An 18,662-nucleotide genomic window follows, 5' to 3' on the forward strand; every position below is an offset into this window, starting at 1 on the left:
GACTGCAGTAGGGGGGACTTTAGATGCACATATATCTGCTGTCAGTAGCACAGAAAGAAACAACAACAACAACAACAACAACAACAACAACAAAATGCTTCAAGAAAACCCCAAAGGGCAGAGAATAAAAAGGCATCTAGTCAAATATAAAAAAGCACAGGTATATAGCAATTATTTTTAATAGGTGCTTAATAATTTCCACCAAATGATGAACATTGATTTTTTTAAAAAAAAACAACAAAATTATTCCCATGTATCAGGAAATATCGTACATTACATCCTTTTTAAATTTAACTTGTTCTTTGACAATTTCACACATGAATATAATGCATTCTGAAGACTTATTACAAAAAATACATCTTTTTATTTTAATGTGGAATTCTATGCTTTTATTTTTGCGTTTTCAAGACAGAGCTTCTTTCTGTAGCCCTGGCTGTCCTGGAACTCACCCTGTAGACAGATGGGCTTCAAAAACAGAGATTCCCCAATGTCTCTTGACTCCTAGAGCGCTGGGATTAAAGGCTTGCAACACCACGTCCAGCTTAATGTGGAATGCTTTAGAAGCACCAGTTAAGCCAGCTTCAGAGACTGAATATACTGCATGGTCAGTCCATCCGAGTGGCAGGGCAGCACTTCGGCTCCTCATTAGTTTCCAATCTTTGACTTCCAGGTTTTGGCCCCCTCGAAACCATTTTTTGCATTTCTGAAGTCAAGAATTGCCTGTGAAATTTCCTCATTGGTATTCATCACAAACGGACCTAGGGCAGAAAGAGACATTCACACAGTTCTGGGTGATAACACATTCTTCTACCACTAGAAGTGGTATGTATTCCTATAGCTCCTCAGTTAAAACAAAATCTAGGCAGAGCTGGGCATCGATAGCTCATTTTCGCACTGTTCAGTCATACAGGACTAGCATTTGAGTGTTGTGGCTAGGGCTGTATATGATTATATGTTATCATTCAGACCAGACTTAGATAAACGGGATTGAGTCTCATCATCCACTGAAGGTTCCTCACCAGCAGTAACAATCCCTTTATTCAGCACATTCTAGAGTTGTTATTTTGTAGAACCTGAAGTGATGTTTCAGAATTGAACCAACCTGATATTACAAAAACAGCTAAACTGTAGCAGAGTTTTGCTGTCTGTCTAAGCAGTGGACAGGGCTATGTCTTTCTGGCATGATTCTAAATCTATTTTGAAAACTAGCAGAAGTTTCCTTATAACAAACAGATGTCTTGATTGCTTCCAAACAATTTGTACATTTACAGTTTTTGGTTGTTCTCCAGAAGACACCTCCATGTACCCTGTAGGAACCATAGATTAGGTCAAGTTTTTAAGTTTGGTTACTTTCTCCTTTCTGTCATGAGTCACTATCATGTGCTTGCAATTAAAGGGATCTTTGTATTTATGTAAACGTTTTTCATGCTTCCATTGTTTTATCTTTCATTTTGATCAAAATTTCTCTTTTCCTCCACCATTTCAAAAGATACATCATACTGGTGTGACCATACTCTTGCCAGGGACCACCAACGCCATAGCTTTAATAAAATTTTTTAATACATTTCAAGTCAAGAAACATTTTTTTAAAAAATATTTCTTAGTGTTAACCATTTTTTTAATTCATCAAAGGGCTAGGGAAAGACCACTTTAGATTTTATCAGTCAAACTGATTAAATACTTGGTCAAGGACTCACTTGCTACACATAATTTTTCCCTAGTTTCCCCAGTGGGGCCACACTGCTCTTATGTCCCAACTCTTTCTGTAGTATGTATCGATGATATCCTATTTGGATACCATACCATGCTCTCCAGTTTTATAAACTGTCCTTGGGTCACCTAAGAAGTTATGGGGAACAGAGGAAGCCTTGACTGAATGTGTATTATTGACAAGGACCAATGTCTCCAACTCATGGAAATTAGAAAAACCTCCCTCAAGCCAGTCTCAGGAAATTAGCAAGCCTACCTCTGGCTTGTGTGAGGACACTGGTAGTGCAATGCAAAAAATAACAACCACAGCTTCCTCATCCTGGATAACTACAACCTGAGACTGCTGCCCTGCAGACTTCCCACAAAGACATACTATTCCCTCTCCATTATACTGTACACACACACACACACACACACACACACACACATGCACACACACACAAACACATGAAAGGTGCCAAAATTCTGGGTTGTGGCATAGTTGGTGGCACTCCATCAGATCAAGTACAAGCCAATGGATTCCAGTTTTCTGTAGATATGTCTGTGTGTCTATCTTTTCTTCATTACCTTGTCACCCCAGTCAGATTTTCAGGGTTGTTTCAAAGATTCATTAAATTAACACTTCCAAAATACTCTGACCAATTCTTAGTAAATAGTAAATGGCATCAATGCATATGTTAAGAAAATAAAATATCTGCATGTTTTTTTTCTGATTTGTAGAAAGGACATAACTCCATCAAAGTAAAGTAGTTTTCTATTCCAACATGCTGTGACATCTATGCCTAATGTCCTCATTATGAGCACTCAATAACAGGAGGAGTAGGCTGTTAATAATTCACGAAACCCACAACCAGCCCCCAAGTACTCTCAAGATGTCTGTGGCTGCCTATAAACATGCAAAGGCAAAAAAAAAAAAAAAAACCACCCCAACAACAACAACAACAACAACTTAAAAAGAAGACTAAATTAGGCTAACCAAACAAAATGTTTTGCTTCTCAGTAACTGGCAGATCAAGAGGCACATATTTTGTCTAATTAATGTGGGCTTATGTTTACAATACCCAGTGTCCCCATGCTCAGAGGCACTGGAAGAGGATTTACATACACAGTGCCTACCATTTTGCTTTGTTGTCTTCATTCAACTGGACTCTTGTTTCTAAAACCTGCTATAGAGGAAAGGGCCTAACATAAAAGGATTTCATCCCGAGCACACTTCTCCACAAATTCCAATCTACAACTAGATAATGACCCTACTCCATTTGGTTGTAGTTTTCGTTGCGGAAGAACAATTTTATTCAGTAGTGATAAAAGGAAGAAGGGACTACAGACCTTGGGAGGGATATTTTGAACTGTCCAAAATTAACGTGAAATGTCACACGCTGGGGAAATATGATGTAATAGTCCCCCTAAATTATTGCTGGAAGAAATAAAAGGATATTTTCTAAATATTCAGTATGATTTAAAATGTATGACCAGCTGGGGCTTATCTGAGATCATTGTTTATGCCTGGGAACTCTTGCCAAGTAATGGAATATGATGAGATCTTAAGTCATGCTTAATTAAATAATCAGTGAGCCACACAGTATTTTTTTTTTTTTGAGACAGGGTTTCTCTGTGTAGCCCTGGCTGTCCTGGAACTCACTCTATAGACCAGGCTGACCTCAAACTCAGAAATCTGCCTGCCTCTGCCTCCCAAATGCTGGGATTAAAGGTGTGTGCCACCACCGCCCGGCTGCACAGTATGTTTTGTAGGCAAAGGTATAAATAACAAATTGGGTTCTAGGTGCTTTTAGGTTTTTGTCATTTAATAAAGTGCCAATGAAAGGCACCTTTAATCCCAGTAATTGGGAGGCAGAGGCAGGCAAATCTCTTGAGTCCGAGGCTAGCCTGTTCTGCAAAGTGGGTTTCAGGATGGCCAGGGCAGAAAAACCCTGCCTCAAAAAAGCAAAAACTGAAACAAAGTGTCAATAATACAAGGACATCAAGATCCAAAGGGCTGAAGTGACTGTGTACCTCTTTCAGCATTTCGTGCCTTCAACTACAGTAATGCCTCTCTACACACTAATTCTATTTGTTTCTTCAAAAATATTTATTTTAAGTAAATGTGTGTGTGTGCGTGCGTGCGTGCATGCGTGTGTGTGTGTGTGTGCGTGTGTGTGCCTGTGCAAATGCCCAAAGAGGGCCAGAAGAGGCCATTAGAACTTCTGGAGCTCGGACCTAAGCTCAAATCCTCTGCAAGTGTAGAATATAGTACTGAGCCATCATTCCAGCGCCCTTCTATTTGTTTTTTTTTTTTTTTTTAATTAAACAAAGAATGGCTTAAACTATTATAGAAAATTTAAAAGTATATAAAATAAAGAAGTATTATTCCTAAGAGGCTCATACTAAAATATATACACTAAAAATATAATAGATTACAAAGACAGAACTGGGCATGATTTGAATATTAATTTTCCATTCTGCAAGTCATATTGAAATTTGATTGGTTTTTGGCAATATTGGCAGGTGGGACCATTAAAAGGTGATTAGGTCATGCAGATGAGTTAATAGCTTTTCCAGTGGGCAGATTCTCACTCTTTGAGACTGGCTATATTACCACAGCAGCAGATTGTTATGAAGCACATCTGGCCCTCAAGTTTTGTCTCTTCAGTATATACACATTTGCCTTTCTACTTTCTGTCAAGAGTTGAAACAACATTGACAGTGCCATATTGTTAAGAGCTAAAATAAAGCTCTTTATTTTGTGTGTGCATGAGCATACACACATACACACACTTAATTATTATGTGTATATATACATATACATACATGCATATATGTGTGTATATGTGTCAAAGGAAAAGAAAGTGAGCTAGGAAAATTAGCATTTTGTACTTACCATGTTGAACAACTGGTTCTCTTAATGGCTCCCCAGCAATTAAGACAAAATGGCTTCTTTGGGGGTCCTAAAGTCATCAAAGAAAGCATCGAACAGTGAGCATGTTTATCTTTAAGTGCAGAATGGGAAACAAGTCATAGTGAAGATACAAATTAAGTGGATAGTGCTACCAAGGACAAATTTTAGAAACATCTCCTTTGCAATCCTGGATATGGGAATGTTCATTCCCTAGGATGTTTAGTATTCTAGCAACTAGAATTCAATAGGTCCAGGCTACCAAGGTATCAACATCTGTAAATTAAAGAAGGAAAATTGAAATTAAAGTCTTCTTTGTTTTTGTGTGTCTCCCTGTGTGTGCATATGTGTGTGTGTAGAGGCCAGATGTCTTTTGTCAAGTGTCTTTCTCAATACCTCTCCACCTTATTTTTCAAAACCGGGAATCCCTCAGTGAAATCAGAGCTGACTCTGTCTATAATGACTGGATAGCACACTCCAGGCATCTGTTTTGGCTTATCTCCCATGCAGGGTTACAGATGTGTGCTGTTACACTCAGCCTTGTACATGACTGCTGGAGAACCAGACTCAAGTCCTTATTATTCAGGCAATTCACTCACCAAACCACCTCTTCAGCACCAAAGCTACGGTCATTTTTCTCAGGAACATCTTCCCAACAGACTATCTGATAAACTAGCTTATCTCTCATTAACAAAATCATTTTTTATTTTATTGCATTTTCTTTTCCATTTAATGTTTTCATATAATATATTTTGGTCATCTTTCCCTTCACTCTTATCCCACCTTCTCATGTTCTTTCTTATTCTAAAACAACAACAACAACAAAAAAAAAACCCAAAAAAAACCAAAAAAGAACAAAAACAAAAACAAAAAAAACAACCTCAAAGCAACCCTCCCAAAGCACACATGTGCGCAAACACACACACACACACACACACACACACACACACAAAGTCCATTTTGTATGGGCCAACTAATCCTGAACACAGATCCTGGCCCCAGACTGTAGTTGATATACCCAGTGCTACTCCGTGGAAGAAAACTGATTTTCCTTTTCGAAGTAGCCATCAATTGTAAATAGATCCTTGGTTAGTGGTGAGACTTTGTGACCATATCCTCCCTTTCCCAGGTTGGGATCTGTCCAGTTTGAACTGTGCAGTCTATGTGTATGCTGTCACAGTCTCTGTGAGTTCATATGTACATCAATCGTATTGTGTCTGGAAAACACCCTTTCCTTAGGGTCTTAAAAATCTTTGGGGTAACCCCTGGCTCTTAAAATCTTTCCATCTTTTCTGCAAAAAAATGTCTAAGGCTTATTTATTTATTATTTAATGTGGATGGGTGTTTTGTCTACATGTATGCCTGCAGCACATGTGTGCCTGATGCCCAAGGAGGCTAGAAGAGGGTGTTGCTACATCAGCACTGCTTACAAATAGTTGTGAGCTGCCAAGTGGGTGCTGGGAATCTAACTTGGGTCCTCTTGAACGGCAACCAGTGCTCCTAACTGCCAAGGTCAGTCCAACACTGGATTTGTATAAGTATTATTTCCATATATATAAATGGAAATAATACTTATACAAATCCAAACCCAAGACTTTATTGCTTTGTCACTTAGTAAAATAATATGAAATGTGCCCCAGCACCTTTAAAAGTAAACACATACACAATATAAAATGTATACACATATGTGCGTAGAATGTTTAGAGAATTGTTTTTATAATCGATGCAATTTTTTGGTTGAAAATCATAGGATCACCCTATTATAAAAAATAAATATTTTAAAGTAGCTACCATGCTGTGCTCTTGGAATCACATGGTGGTTAGTAGTGAATGGCAGGCAGGGGTGCTCCTAGGTTCCAGCTTGTCCTCATTCTGCTCCCTCCCGATTGCTGACCCTTCGAACCCAAAGTATCCCCCACATCCATTTCCGTAGCTCTGGCTCCACACACCTCCACTGGCTTCTCTTTAGTGGCATCATGGTAGTGCCTGACTGCGCTTAACTCTGGTGACTTCTCTGATTTCCTGCATTTCTGTTTTTATGCCTTCAAGTCCCTAGCATTTCCTACTTGCCAATACTCTGGCTTGGAAGAAACTTTCTTGTGAGGGCCATATGGAGACACATAGTGACCTAACCAGAAAGGGGGACACATAAAAAGACCTGAGGCATCCCATAAACAAGAGCTCTGCTGGAGCCCAGACTCCAACCTGCTAGTCACTGGGGACACCCCAGGAAGCCAGCAGAGGAGCCAACTATCATGATGACCAGAAACTGGAAACTGTTGTTATTTTAAGCCACTAACTACTAATAATTAATTACAAATAAGTAATTGAGCATTCCATATTATTTTTATATTTTTTATTGCATATTTTTTCCAGTTTTCCCTCGGGCTTATCTAATTTTCAATCAGATAATAATAATAATAATAATAATAATAATAAACCTAATTACTATATATTTTAAAACTGTAAATTTTTAAAACTTCACTCATATTCTAGTTATATAGCATTTTCTAAATGTTCAACACTATCCTAAATTATATCACTTATACAATTCTACTAATACAAAGCTCTATTATCATAATTTTATCAACTAGTTATGTGCTTCTACTAATACAAATATCTTTAATTTGAAGTCATTCCAATACCTAGTCTCAGAAGATTTACTTCTGTATTGAACAAAATTAATAATTAACCTCTTTTTCTTCTGTCCATTTAACAAAAGCTGAAAGGGTACTGCAAGTTGCTTTTTTTTTTGGCTTCAATTAAAAATTAAGTTTGAAGACATGGTAGAATGTTTTTTCTGCTTCTCCCCACATCTCAGGGCTGGTGGCTTTTCACACCTGTACTGAGTTGATGCCTCAATTATTTCTTCACAGGTGTCTAAGCATCCTCAGCTCTGCCAGGTTTTAATCATCATTGCCTTACTGACTCATAACCCAGCTCACTCCTCAAACCCACAAAATACAAAGCTATCAGCAAATTAGTCCTTTGAAACCAGATGCACCAGGCTCATGTAGTCAAATTATTTCTTTGCTGGAAGCACAGATCTCCATCGACCCCCTACAGACTCTTGCTTCCAAAAAGTTCTAACAGCTAGGCATTGTGTTTGTTATAGTTTGTTTTACAGTTTCTCTGCTAAACCCTGACCACAGCCAATGCTGGGAGGAAAGGGTTTATTTGGGTTAAGGTCTGCCATAGACAGAAGCCAAGGCAGGAACCTGGAGGCCAGAACTAAAGCAGAGACCATGGAGGAACACTGCTTACTAACTCACTTCCAGGCTCATGTTCTGTTACCTCTCTTCCTTCTTCCCTTCCCTTAGATTTATTTATTTTGTATGTATTAATGATTTGTCTGCATACCTGACTGTGCACACGTGTACCTGGTACCCAAGGAAGTCAGAGGGAGACAAGGAGATCCACTGGAACTCCAACTTACAGATGTTTCTGAGATGAACTGCCATATGGTTGCTAGGAACCTCAACCACAGGACCTCTGCAGGAGCAGTCAGTGCTCTTAGCAGCTGAGCCTTTCTCCAGCCCCTCTGCTACCTTTTTCATCAGCTGAGGCCCATTTGCCTAGAGATGATAATGCCTACCACTATGGCCCACATGCCTCCTACATCAATCAGCCATCCAGAAAATAACCCACAGACATGATCCCAGGCCAACGCAATGAAGGTGATTCCTCAGTGGAGATTCTCTGGTCTCAGATGTGCTAAGTTAATAACTAAGATTAGCCAACACAATTGTCCAGTCTGTATAATTCAGAGAACCAAGAAAAGGAGGTATTGTTTTGCCATACCTTATATCAAAATTCCACGAGGCTTTAGGGCTGTTTATAGTGTTTGCAGTGGGTGGACAGAGCTGAGGGAAGTTTTCATTTGGCATGATTTCTTCTTTTTCTTATTTTTCAATTCGTTGTTTAATGACTAAGACCTCAACAGCAATTTTAACAAGTCAGTTATCACAAAGGATTTATTCTCTCAGATGTTTGAAAAGGGTCTCTTAGAGACCTTTTGAAAGGTTTTAGTGCGCCAAAATAGACATGGGAAAGAGGACCCTACAACAGTGTTCTGTTGTGTTTGGTTTTGCCATGGCCAAGGAGGCCAAACTGAGTTGGAGGGTCAGGAAGTGGAGGGGAAAGAGTTAACAGAGTAGAGAAGAAATGCTGGTCTGTGTGTCACATACATGCTGACTGTTCAGAATGAAAGTTTCCTAATCAGAAGACAGGTCTTTGGGGAGTGATAAACATGCTCTGTTTCCACACTGTGGAATGAGAAAGTGCTAAAAACAAAAGCCTGACTCTTATATTACTCAAATAAAATGATGAATTTCCAGTTATTATTTGGACAGCAGGAGAGAAGGACACGTGCACTTTGTCTGAAATGAAAAATTATAAACCCTTTAGGCATCGAAGAGAAGCTTTCCATCCCTGTAAAACCTAAAAGTTTTCGCTCCAAACTTCTTTCAGCGACTGCTACAGATTCATTGTCCGGGCAGCCCCTTCTTTAATCTAAGCCATATCTATTTTCTATCCCTTGCTTTATTTAGTGTGTGCATGGGGTGGCAGTGCATGCATATCATGACATGGATATGAAGGTCAAAGCTCAACTTCTGATCATTGGCTCTCTTCTTCCACCTCGGGGGGTACTGAACTCAGGTTGCCAGGCCTGGAGGCAAGTGCCGCTACCCACTAACCCCTCTCCCCATTCCTTGTCTTTCTTTTCTTAACAAGGCATCAGTAAAAGTAGCTAATGACCACTACATCTATTTACTAGAGTGTTAATGTAGTTCAAAGTCCCAGGAGAAAATGTTCATCGATGGTGTCAAGTGATAAAAGCCATGCAAAAGCAAAGAGGTTGAAAGATGAGCCTAAGACAGGCAAGTCCTTAGGTGCCTCTATGCCAATGCCTTTATGGACACCTTGAACATGGTCCTAGAGGCTCTGATGACTATTTCATGTAGAACACCTCCAACTCTGAAGCAGGGCCTTTAAAATTGCAGCTCATGCCTTTTGATTTGGTGTGTCTTCTTGGTTCATAGCTAAGTCTTTTTCATCTGACTTAAATACTAACTTTTTTTTTGTCCTCAGGGTCAGCAAGATCATCAGCAGGTTAAGGTACTGACCAGCAAGGCTGACCACCCAAACTTGTATTGCTGACACCTACATGGTGGAAACGAACTCTTAAGATTTGTCCTTTGACCTCCTCAAGTGCATCATGACACTTTAACTAAATAAAACAAAAAATAGGTAAATTGCTTTTGATACCCTATAACTTAACTGCTAGGAAATATGTTGAGTTTCATTGGGACCAACAATACATGATCAAAGCCCTAAGGAAAGGCCAGGGGGTCATTTAATGTGTTGATAACTTCCAAATTATGAGTTTCTAACTTGGTTAAATTGATTATAACCACAAAGCTGACAATAAGAGCGAGTCTAAGGCACCATTTTCTGCCTGCAGTAGCATTTATTACTGTGATGAGTTACCTGGAAAAATGACCCAAAAGAAATTGAAGTTCAGCATGATTTAATTGCATGCAGTTGTTCTTTCTAGACTTCACTATTCATACTTTGGGCATCAGTGGAAAGATCAAGCAGTGAACTATTATCAGGGTTTTTTTTTTTTAACCTAGTGGTTCTTTTTTTCTTTTCTAGTGGTTCTTTTTATCATGAATTTTTACACAGAATAAAGCAAATCACTGCCTTTTGCTCTCATTGGGTGGTTTGTTTCATTTTTGTCATTTAGTGGTTATTTTAATCAAATCATTTGAATGGGACATCCATGGACTGTGACAGTTTAAGAGAATAGGTGTCCTAACCATTGTTTTCATGATAGCCAGTGTTTATCTACTTCAGTACACTTACTACAAATGAGCTTGCAATTTTCTAAGGCTCTAGTACAACTTTCGTCTAAAGTTTAGATGGCTATTATAAGTCTGTTATGAACATAGTGGAACATGTCTCCTTATTACATGTTGGAGGATCTTCTGTGTATATGTCCAGCAGTGGTATAGCTGGGTCCAGATGTCCTTCAACAGAGGAATGGATACAGAAAACGTGGTATATTTACACAATGGAGTACTACTCAGCTATTAAAAACAATGAGTTCATGAAATTCTTAGACAAATGGATGGAACTAGAAAATATCATCCTAAGTGAGGTGATCCAATCACAAAAGAACACACATGGTATGCACTCACTGATAAGTGGATATTATCCCAGAAGCTTGGAAAACGCAAGATACAATTCACAGACCACATGAAGCTTAAGAAGAAGGAAAACCAAAGTGTGGGTGCTTCGGTTCTTCTTAAATCAGGACCAAATAGATCATCTAAACAATCCCACAATGCCTAAAGTAATAGAAGGAGTCATAGAAAGTCTTCCAACCTAAAAAAGCACAGGACCAGATGGTTTCAGTGCAGAATTCTATCAGACCTTCAAAGAAGACTTAACACCAATACTCTTCAAACTATTCCACAAAATAGAAACAGAAGGAACACTACCCAATTCCTTCTACAAAGCCACAATTACGCTGATACCAAAACCACACAAAGATCCAACAAAGAAAGAGAACTTCAGACCAATTTCCCTTATGAACATCGATGCAAAAATACTCAATAAAATTCTTGCCAACCGAATCCAAGAACACATCAAAACGATCATCCACCATGATCAAGTAGGCTTTATCCCAGGAATGCAGGGTTGGTTCAATATACGGAAATCCATCAATGCAATCCACTACATAAACAAACTCAAAGAAAAAAACCACATGGTCATTTCATTGGATGCTGAAAAAGCATTTGACAAAATTCAGCATCCTTTCATGCTTAAAGTCTTGGAAAGAACAGGAATTCAAGGTCCATACCTAAACATAGTAAAAGCAATATACAGTAAACCGGTAGCCAGCATCAAACTAAATGGAGAGAAACTTGAAGCAATCCCACTAAAATCAGGGACTAGACAGGGCTGCCCCCTCTCTCCTTATCTTTTCAATATTGTACTTGAGGTACTAGCTCGGGCAATTCGACAACATAAGGAGGTCAAAGGGATACAAATTGGAAAGGAAGAAGTCAAACTATCATTATTTGCAGATGGCATGATAGTCTACCTAAGTGGCCCAAAAAACTCCACTAGAGAACTCCTACAGCTGATAAACAACTTCAGCAAAGTGGCAGGTTATAAAATCAACTCAAGCAAATCAGTGGCCTTCCTAAACTCAAAGAATAAGCAGGCTGAGAAAGAAATTAGGGAAATGACCCCCTTCACAATAGCCACAAACAGTATAAAGTATCTTGGGGTGACTCTTACCAAACATGTGAATGATCTTTATGACAAGAACTTCAAGACTCTGAAGAAGGAAATGGAAGAAGACCTCAAAAAATGGGAAAACCTCCCATGCTCATGGATCGGCAGGATCAATATAGTTAAAATGGCCATTTTGCCAAAAGCAATATAAAGATTCAATGCAATACCCATCAAAATCCCAACTCAATTCTTCACAGAGTTAGAAAAAGAGTAATTAACAAATTCATCTGGAATAACAAAAAACCCAGGATAGCTAAAACTATTCTCAGCAACAAAAGAAATTCTGGGGGAACCAGTATCCCTGACCTCAAGCAATACTACAGAGCAATAGTGTTAAAAACTGCATGGTACAGGCAGGCAGATCAATGGAACAGGATTGAAGATCCAGAAATGAACCCACACACCTATGGCCATTTGATCCTCGACAAAGGGGCTGAAAACATCCAATGGAAAAAAGATAGCCTTTTCAACAAATGGTGCTGGTTCAACTGGAGGTCAGCATGCAGAAGAATGTGAATTGATCCATCCTTGTCTCCTTGTACTAAGCTCAAATCCAAATGGATCAAGGACCTCCACATAAAGCCAGACACTCTGAAGCTAATAGAAAAGAAACTGGGGAAGACCCTTGAGGACATCAGTACAGGGAGAAAGTTTCTGAACAGAACACTAATAGTGTATGCTCTAAGATCAAAAATTGACAAATGGGACCTCATAAAATTACAAAGTTTCTGTTAGGCAAAGGACACCATCAAGAGGACAAATCGGCAACCAACAAACTGGGAAAAGATCTTCACCAATCCTACATCAGATAGAGGGCTATATTATAAATAGGGATATATTATATATAATATATCCAATATATATAAAGAACTCAAGAAATTAGACTCCAGAAAACCAAACAACCCTATTAAAAAATGGTGTGCAGAGTTAAACAGAGAATTCTCACCTGAAGAACTTCAGATGGCGGAGAAGCATCTTAAAAAATGCTCAACTTCATTACTCATTAGGGAAATGCAAATCAAAACAACCCTGAGATTTCACCTTACACCAGTCAGAATGGCTAAGATTAAAAATTCAGGAGACAGTAGGTGTTGAAGAGGATGTGGAGAAAGAGGAACACTCCTTCACTGCTGGTGGGGTTGCAAATTGATACAACCACTCTGGAAATCAGTCTGGCAGTTCCTCCGAAAACCGGGCACCTCACTTCCAGAAGATCCTGCTATACCACTCCTGGGCATATACCCAGAGGATTCCCCACCATGTAATAAGGATACATGCTCTAGTATGTTCATAGCAGCCCTATTTATAATTGCCAGAAGTTGGAAAGAACCCAGGTAACCCTCAACAGAAGAGTGGATGCAAAAAATGTGGTATATCTACACAATGGAGTACTATTCAGCCATTAGAAACAATGAATTCATGAAATTCTTAGGCAAATGGATGGAGCTAGAGAACATCATACTAAGTGAGGTAACCCAGACTCAAAAGGTGAATCATGGTATGCACTCACTAATAAGTGGATATTAACCTAGAGAACTGGAATACCCAAAACATAATCCACACATCAAATGAGGTACAAGAAGAAAGGAGGAGTGGCTCCTTGTTCTGGAAAGACTCAGTGAAGTAGTATTCGACAAAACTAGAATGGGAAAGTGGGAAGGGGTGGGTCGAAGGACAGGGGGAGAGAAGGGGACTTACGGGACTTTCGGGGAGTGTGGGGCTAGAAAAGGGGAAATCATTTGAAATGTAAATAAAAATATATCGAATAAAAAAAATGTAAAAAAAAGGAAAAAAATACTCACAGGAGCAATTATGGAGATAAAGTGTAGAGCAAAGACTGAAGGAAAGGCCACCAGAGACTGTCCTACCTGGGAATTCATCCTATAAACAGTCACCAAACCCCGACACTGTTGTGGATGCCTAGAAATGCTTGCTGAAATGAGCCTGATAGGGCTGTCTCCTGAGAGGCTCTGCCAGCGCCTTATAGACAAAGAGGCAGTTGCTAGCAATCAACCATTGGACTGAGCTCGTTATCCCCAATGGAGGAGTTAGAAAAAGGACTGAAGGAGCTGAAGGGGTTTGCAACCTCATAGGAAGAACAACAATATCAACCAACCAGAACCCCCAGAGCTCCCAGGGACTAAGCCATCAACCTAGGGGTACACATGGATCCAGCTGCATTTGTAGCAGAGGAATGTTTTGTCAGGCATCAGTGAGAGGAGAGGTCCTTGGTCCCATGAACGTTCGATAGATGCCCCAGTGTAGGGAAATCAACGAAGAGTAGGTGGGCGTGGGCTGGGTGGAGGAACATCCTCATAGAAGCAGAGGAGGGGGATGGGTTAGGGGTTTTCTGGGGGGGGGGGGAGCCAGGAAAGGGAATAACGTTTGAAATGTAAAAAAGAATATATTTGAAAAAAATAAAATAAAGACTTAAATGAAATAAAATAAAATAACGTTTAGATAGAGTCCATGTTAAGTGAACTCATGTACTTCTAACCATCACTCAGGAGAAAAGTTCAGCACACCAACTGTAGGCCAAACTGACATGGGGAGCTTTTGAAACAGGCACTTCAGGGTGACCTATAATAATTCAGGATCATGTGTCCAGAATAGCTTGATGTTTGCGATCTGTAAGAATTTTGAAATATTTGGATTCATTATAAAGTAAACATACTTTGGACTTTGGCCATGAAGTCAAAGGGTCTGACCCAAAGACTTTTAAATCTGGTATAAAGCAAAGCCACTGCCATTGTTAGGTGTTACATTGCACTTGATAATGGTATTGGTTGGGGAGATTGCTCAGTGGTTAGAGTACTTGCCGTGCAAGCATGAAGACTAGGGTTTGAATCATCACATATGAATAAAAAGAAATAATGGGATAAGGTAATCTACCCACTGAGGAAGAAAGTCTAGGTTCTCATGGGCTACCCCACCTTAACCTGAAATAAATCAAATAAATGGTGAGATGGCACAAATAAAATAGAGGTATGGCTTTGTACACTATCCTTTACTTTGTTTCTTCTTCTGCCCTACAGAGTGGCCACTCTAGAGGAATGGCCCAAACTATTGGTTAGTCACGTATGGTGGAGGACGTGCATCTCACTGAAACTGCAAGCTGAACAGAGTTGGAAGTCAGATGCTAAATCAGTTCCTCCTTCTTGACCACAATTCAGCTCATCTTTCTTCCTGTCAGGATCGTCAGGCTAACATGAGTTCCACATGGAGAGGAATAGCTTTGCTTTCAAACCTATTGGTCAGAGTCCCCCGGGGCTATTGCTTGATGTAAAAATTGTTATGTGTCATTGAGCCTGTGATGTGAATCCTCATTAGACAATGCATATGCGTTAATCAGTTAAGTAGGTGTCGTCAGCAGTTTTATTTTCACTTACCGTAAGTGCGTACCTAAAATGTACTGCACCAAGGACTGACAAACCTTCTCTATAAAGGGCCAGAGAATTTTTAGGTGCTGTGGGTAATGCAGTCTCTGCCATAAAAGACTTTTCCCTACACAATACAGAAATGAGCAGGTGTGACAGAGAAACAAGAAAACACAAAGAAATAGATGTGGATCTTTTTGACATCATTCACTGACCTGGGTGCAAGATCTGCAACAGAGCCTGGCATAGGTCATCCCAATTGGTTTTAACAGTCCTACACAGTTGACCTCAATTCTCTCAAGCTTGCAGACAAATGCAGTGAAGCCTAGGCTAGTGGAATAGATCAGAGTAAAGGGATTTGGAACCAAGCTTGATGACCCAGGTTTGATGCCTGGGAACCACATGGTGGAAGAGAAGAAACCATGCCTCAAAGTTATCCTCTGGATTCCACATACCTGCTGTGGCACGTGCACTCCTACACACATACACACCGATAAATAATAAATGTAAAAAAAAATGAACAAAAACGAAACACACAGATATTTAGAAACATCCACAGTCACGCAGCCAAAAAGTGGCAAAGCCAAGACCCAAACCTTCACAGCCTCTATCTTGTAATATAAACGGGACTTCCTACAGACATACAACCCCTTTAAATGAAAATTATCATTATTTTAAATATATTTTTTCATTTTGAAGTTGCCATGATGCACGGTTGCCATACAAACAATGGTGGAACTGATAAAACAGTCACAGACTGCCACTGTGTCACAACTAAGACTTATTTTTGTGTACTCCGGCTATGTTCTGGGGTCAGCTTCCCTCATCACTTCTTTCCATTTTGGCTTCTCCACCCTTCCCCGCAGGGTATTCTTTGTGATGGAATAGGAAGAATTGAGGTTGCCAAACATACCCAGACCCTATTGGAAACTAAATGTATCAGGAACTTCTGGTTCATCAATAATTTTCAAACCTTTTCTTTATATTGGGTTGAGGTATGCCAATTTTTTTGGTAGGTCAAACATGACAGTTTTGCGTGGTTTGACATAAAATAGAAGGCAGAGACCCTGGGATATGCACTTTCTGGTGTTTCAGACATTTTGCTCTATTCTGTTTATAGTTCCTAGAGGTGCTGCTGGTCATCAAGACAGGAGAAGGTGAATTACTAGTAAGTTGGAGAGAGACATAAAATCTCCCCCAGTCCATCCCATTATATGATACTAGGGTCAGAGAACTAGAAGCTGCCACTGAAACAGTTCCTGTTCCGGCTTTTCGAAATGGAACTATCCAGGCACTTCTGCACAACTGTCTCCTTCATCTTCTTTACTGGGAAGTGACACAAAGCAACGAGAATGCCTTAATGGGCTCACAGAACGATGAGCAGATTGCTCAATGGAATGAAACAGACATAAAAAAAAAAAAAGAAGAACTGAGAAACCTGGAAAAATTGCTCCCAAGAGCCCTAAAATGTAAAAAGCACAGATTCATTTAAAGGAACTATGGAAAACATCACACGCTCTTCTTAGCTCCAAATGGGGATGATTCTGAAAGGTCTCTCTGTGAGCATGCAGATGTGCATGCATACTCCTGGATGGCTATCTTAGTTTTACTTATGCAAATAAATAAATAAATAAATAAATAAATAAATAAATAAATAAATGTAATATTTAAAAAATGAGGAGGCATTGCCTCTAGATCCAAATACAGACATTTACATGATTGCTAAAGGCAAGAAAAGAAACTCTGAAATACACCAATAGAAACCTCAAAATAGAGCAATTTAGTGAACCAGCTTAATAAAACAGTAGCATATTATTTCCCAAGGAAGAGAAAAAAAATCCATCTCAATGGGCGATTTAATCATTTTCATGGAACTCAGTAAAAAGTATAAGTTCAGGAAATTAAAGAGGAGGGAAAGATTGTAAGAGTCCGGACAGTGGACATCTATAGTGAAACTATTTTCTGGGTATGATGGACCACTATACATATGAATTCAAAGGAGCTATGAATTTATGCACAAGACGTGTATAAGATCAAGCCAGACAAAATCCCATCAGGGATGGAGAAGGGATCATGAAATCCCACTCCTGTCTGAGTAACTACTGGCACCAAATGGCTGACGGGGGAGGGAGTGTTAGTTGTCTTCAGGAATCCAACCCCTGAGAGGATACCCATGCTCCAGAAAACAGCCCTACACCCTTGTACACATAGCTAGCATACTAGCTGGACTTAAGGAGTTAAAAACAGAGGCAGTACATGAAGGAATAGTGGGAAGGAATAATGAGGGAGAGGGGAGAGACTGGTAAAGAAAGAAAGGGAACGGATTTGATCAAAACATACATGAGTTTATAAAACTTAAAAACATGTTTTTAAAGATAGTTGAATGTTTGGGGCTGGGAAAAATGACTTAGTTGGTAAAAAGCACTTGCTGTTAAACCATGAGAACCTGAATTTGAATCCCAGTCACTCGCATCAAAAATTTGTGTGCCATCACCCAGGTTTCAGGGGATGTTCGAATGTTCAGAAACAGGTAGATTCTGAGAGCTACCCTGGCCAGGTAGTCTAGAGGCAACAGTGAGCTTCAGGTTCAGAGAGAGACCCTGTCTCAGTAGTCTCAAGAATAAGGTGGGAAGTGATAGAACAGGATACTCAACATCCTCCCTTGACATCTGCATGTGTGTGGGCATTGCGCTCCTACATCTACGCATGTCACATGCATGGAGGCACAAGTCACACACACACACACACACACACACACACACACACACACACAGGCATGAAGAAAGAAAATTAAGTTTTAAATACCTTATTTTCCAACTGGACAGTGTCACCTTCTCCAAGCACTGCAGTGTGATGTGGTTCTATCTTCTGTTGAGCATCATCAGGCCCTACAACAAAAGATGACACAGTAACTGTTGTGGTATATTGATCCAATCACCACACTTCTGGTCAACTACTTAGCACCATAATGCTTGTTTTCATTTAGGAAATAGCAGACTTAGGAAAGCCCCTTGAATTTGAGGGTTGTTTACACTTACTGTTGTTAAAGGCAAAAATGTACTGGTTTTCAGTGCAGAAAAGAGTAGGTAAGCAACATGTTTCCATTTATATTCTTTGTTTTGTTTTGTTTTGGTTTGGTTTGGTTTTTTGGATTTGGTTTTTTCGAGACAGGGTTTCTCTGTATAGCCCTGGCTATCCTGGAACTCACTCTGTAGACCAGGCTGGCCTCGAACTCAGAAATCCGCCTGCCTCTGCCTCCCAGAGTGCTGGGATTACAGGTGTGCGCCACCACCGCCCGACTCCATTTATATTCTTAATGCCATGACTATGTGAGGCTTTTCAAAGCCTTTGAAATTGCAAGTTCATAAGAATGT

At 39.6% G+C, this 18,662-nt stretch overlaps 1 protein-coding gene across 2 annotated transcripts in view; it reads right to left on the reverse strand.

Annotated features, from left to right (window-relative positions):
- Positions 1–189: 189 nt before the first annotated feature.
- The window catches only part of Pir (pirin), a 118,715-nt gene continuing 100,242 nt past the window's right edge, over positions 190–18,662 (reverse strand). For both annotated transcript variants that reach the window (XM_052171654.1, XM_052171653.1), the window contains 3 exons: positions 18,094–18,176; positions 4,589–4,655; positions 190–758 (listed from right to left, as the gene is read on the reverse strand). In XM_052171654.1, the coding sequence (XP_052027614.1) occupies positions 646–758; positions 4,589–4,655; positions 18,094–18,176 (263 nt within the window). In that variant the 3' untranslated portion in view covers positions 190–645. The remainder of the gene's footprint in view (positions 759–4,588; positions 4,656–18,093; positions 18,177–18,662) is intronic.

This window comes from Apodemus sylvaticus, chromosome X, assembly GCF_947179515.1.
Source record: "Apodemus sylvaticus chromosome X, mApoSyl1.1, whole genome shotgun sequence".
NCBI lineage: Eukaryota > Metazoa > Chordata > Mammalia > Rodentia > Muridae > Apodemus > Apodemus sylvaticus.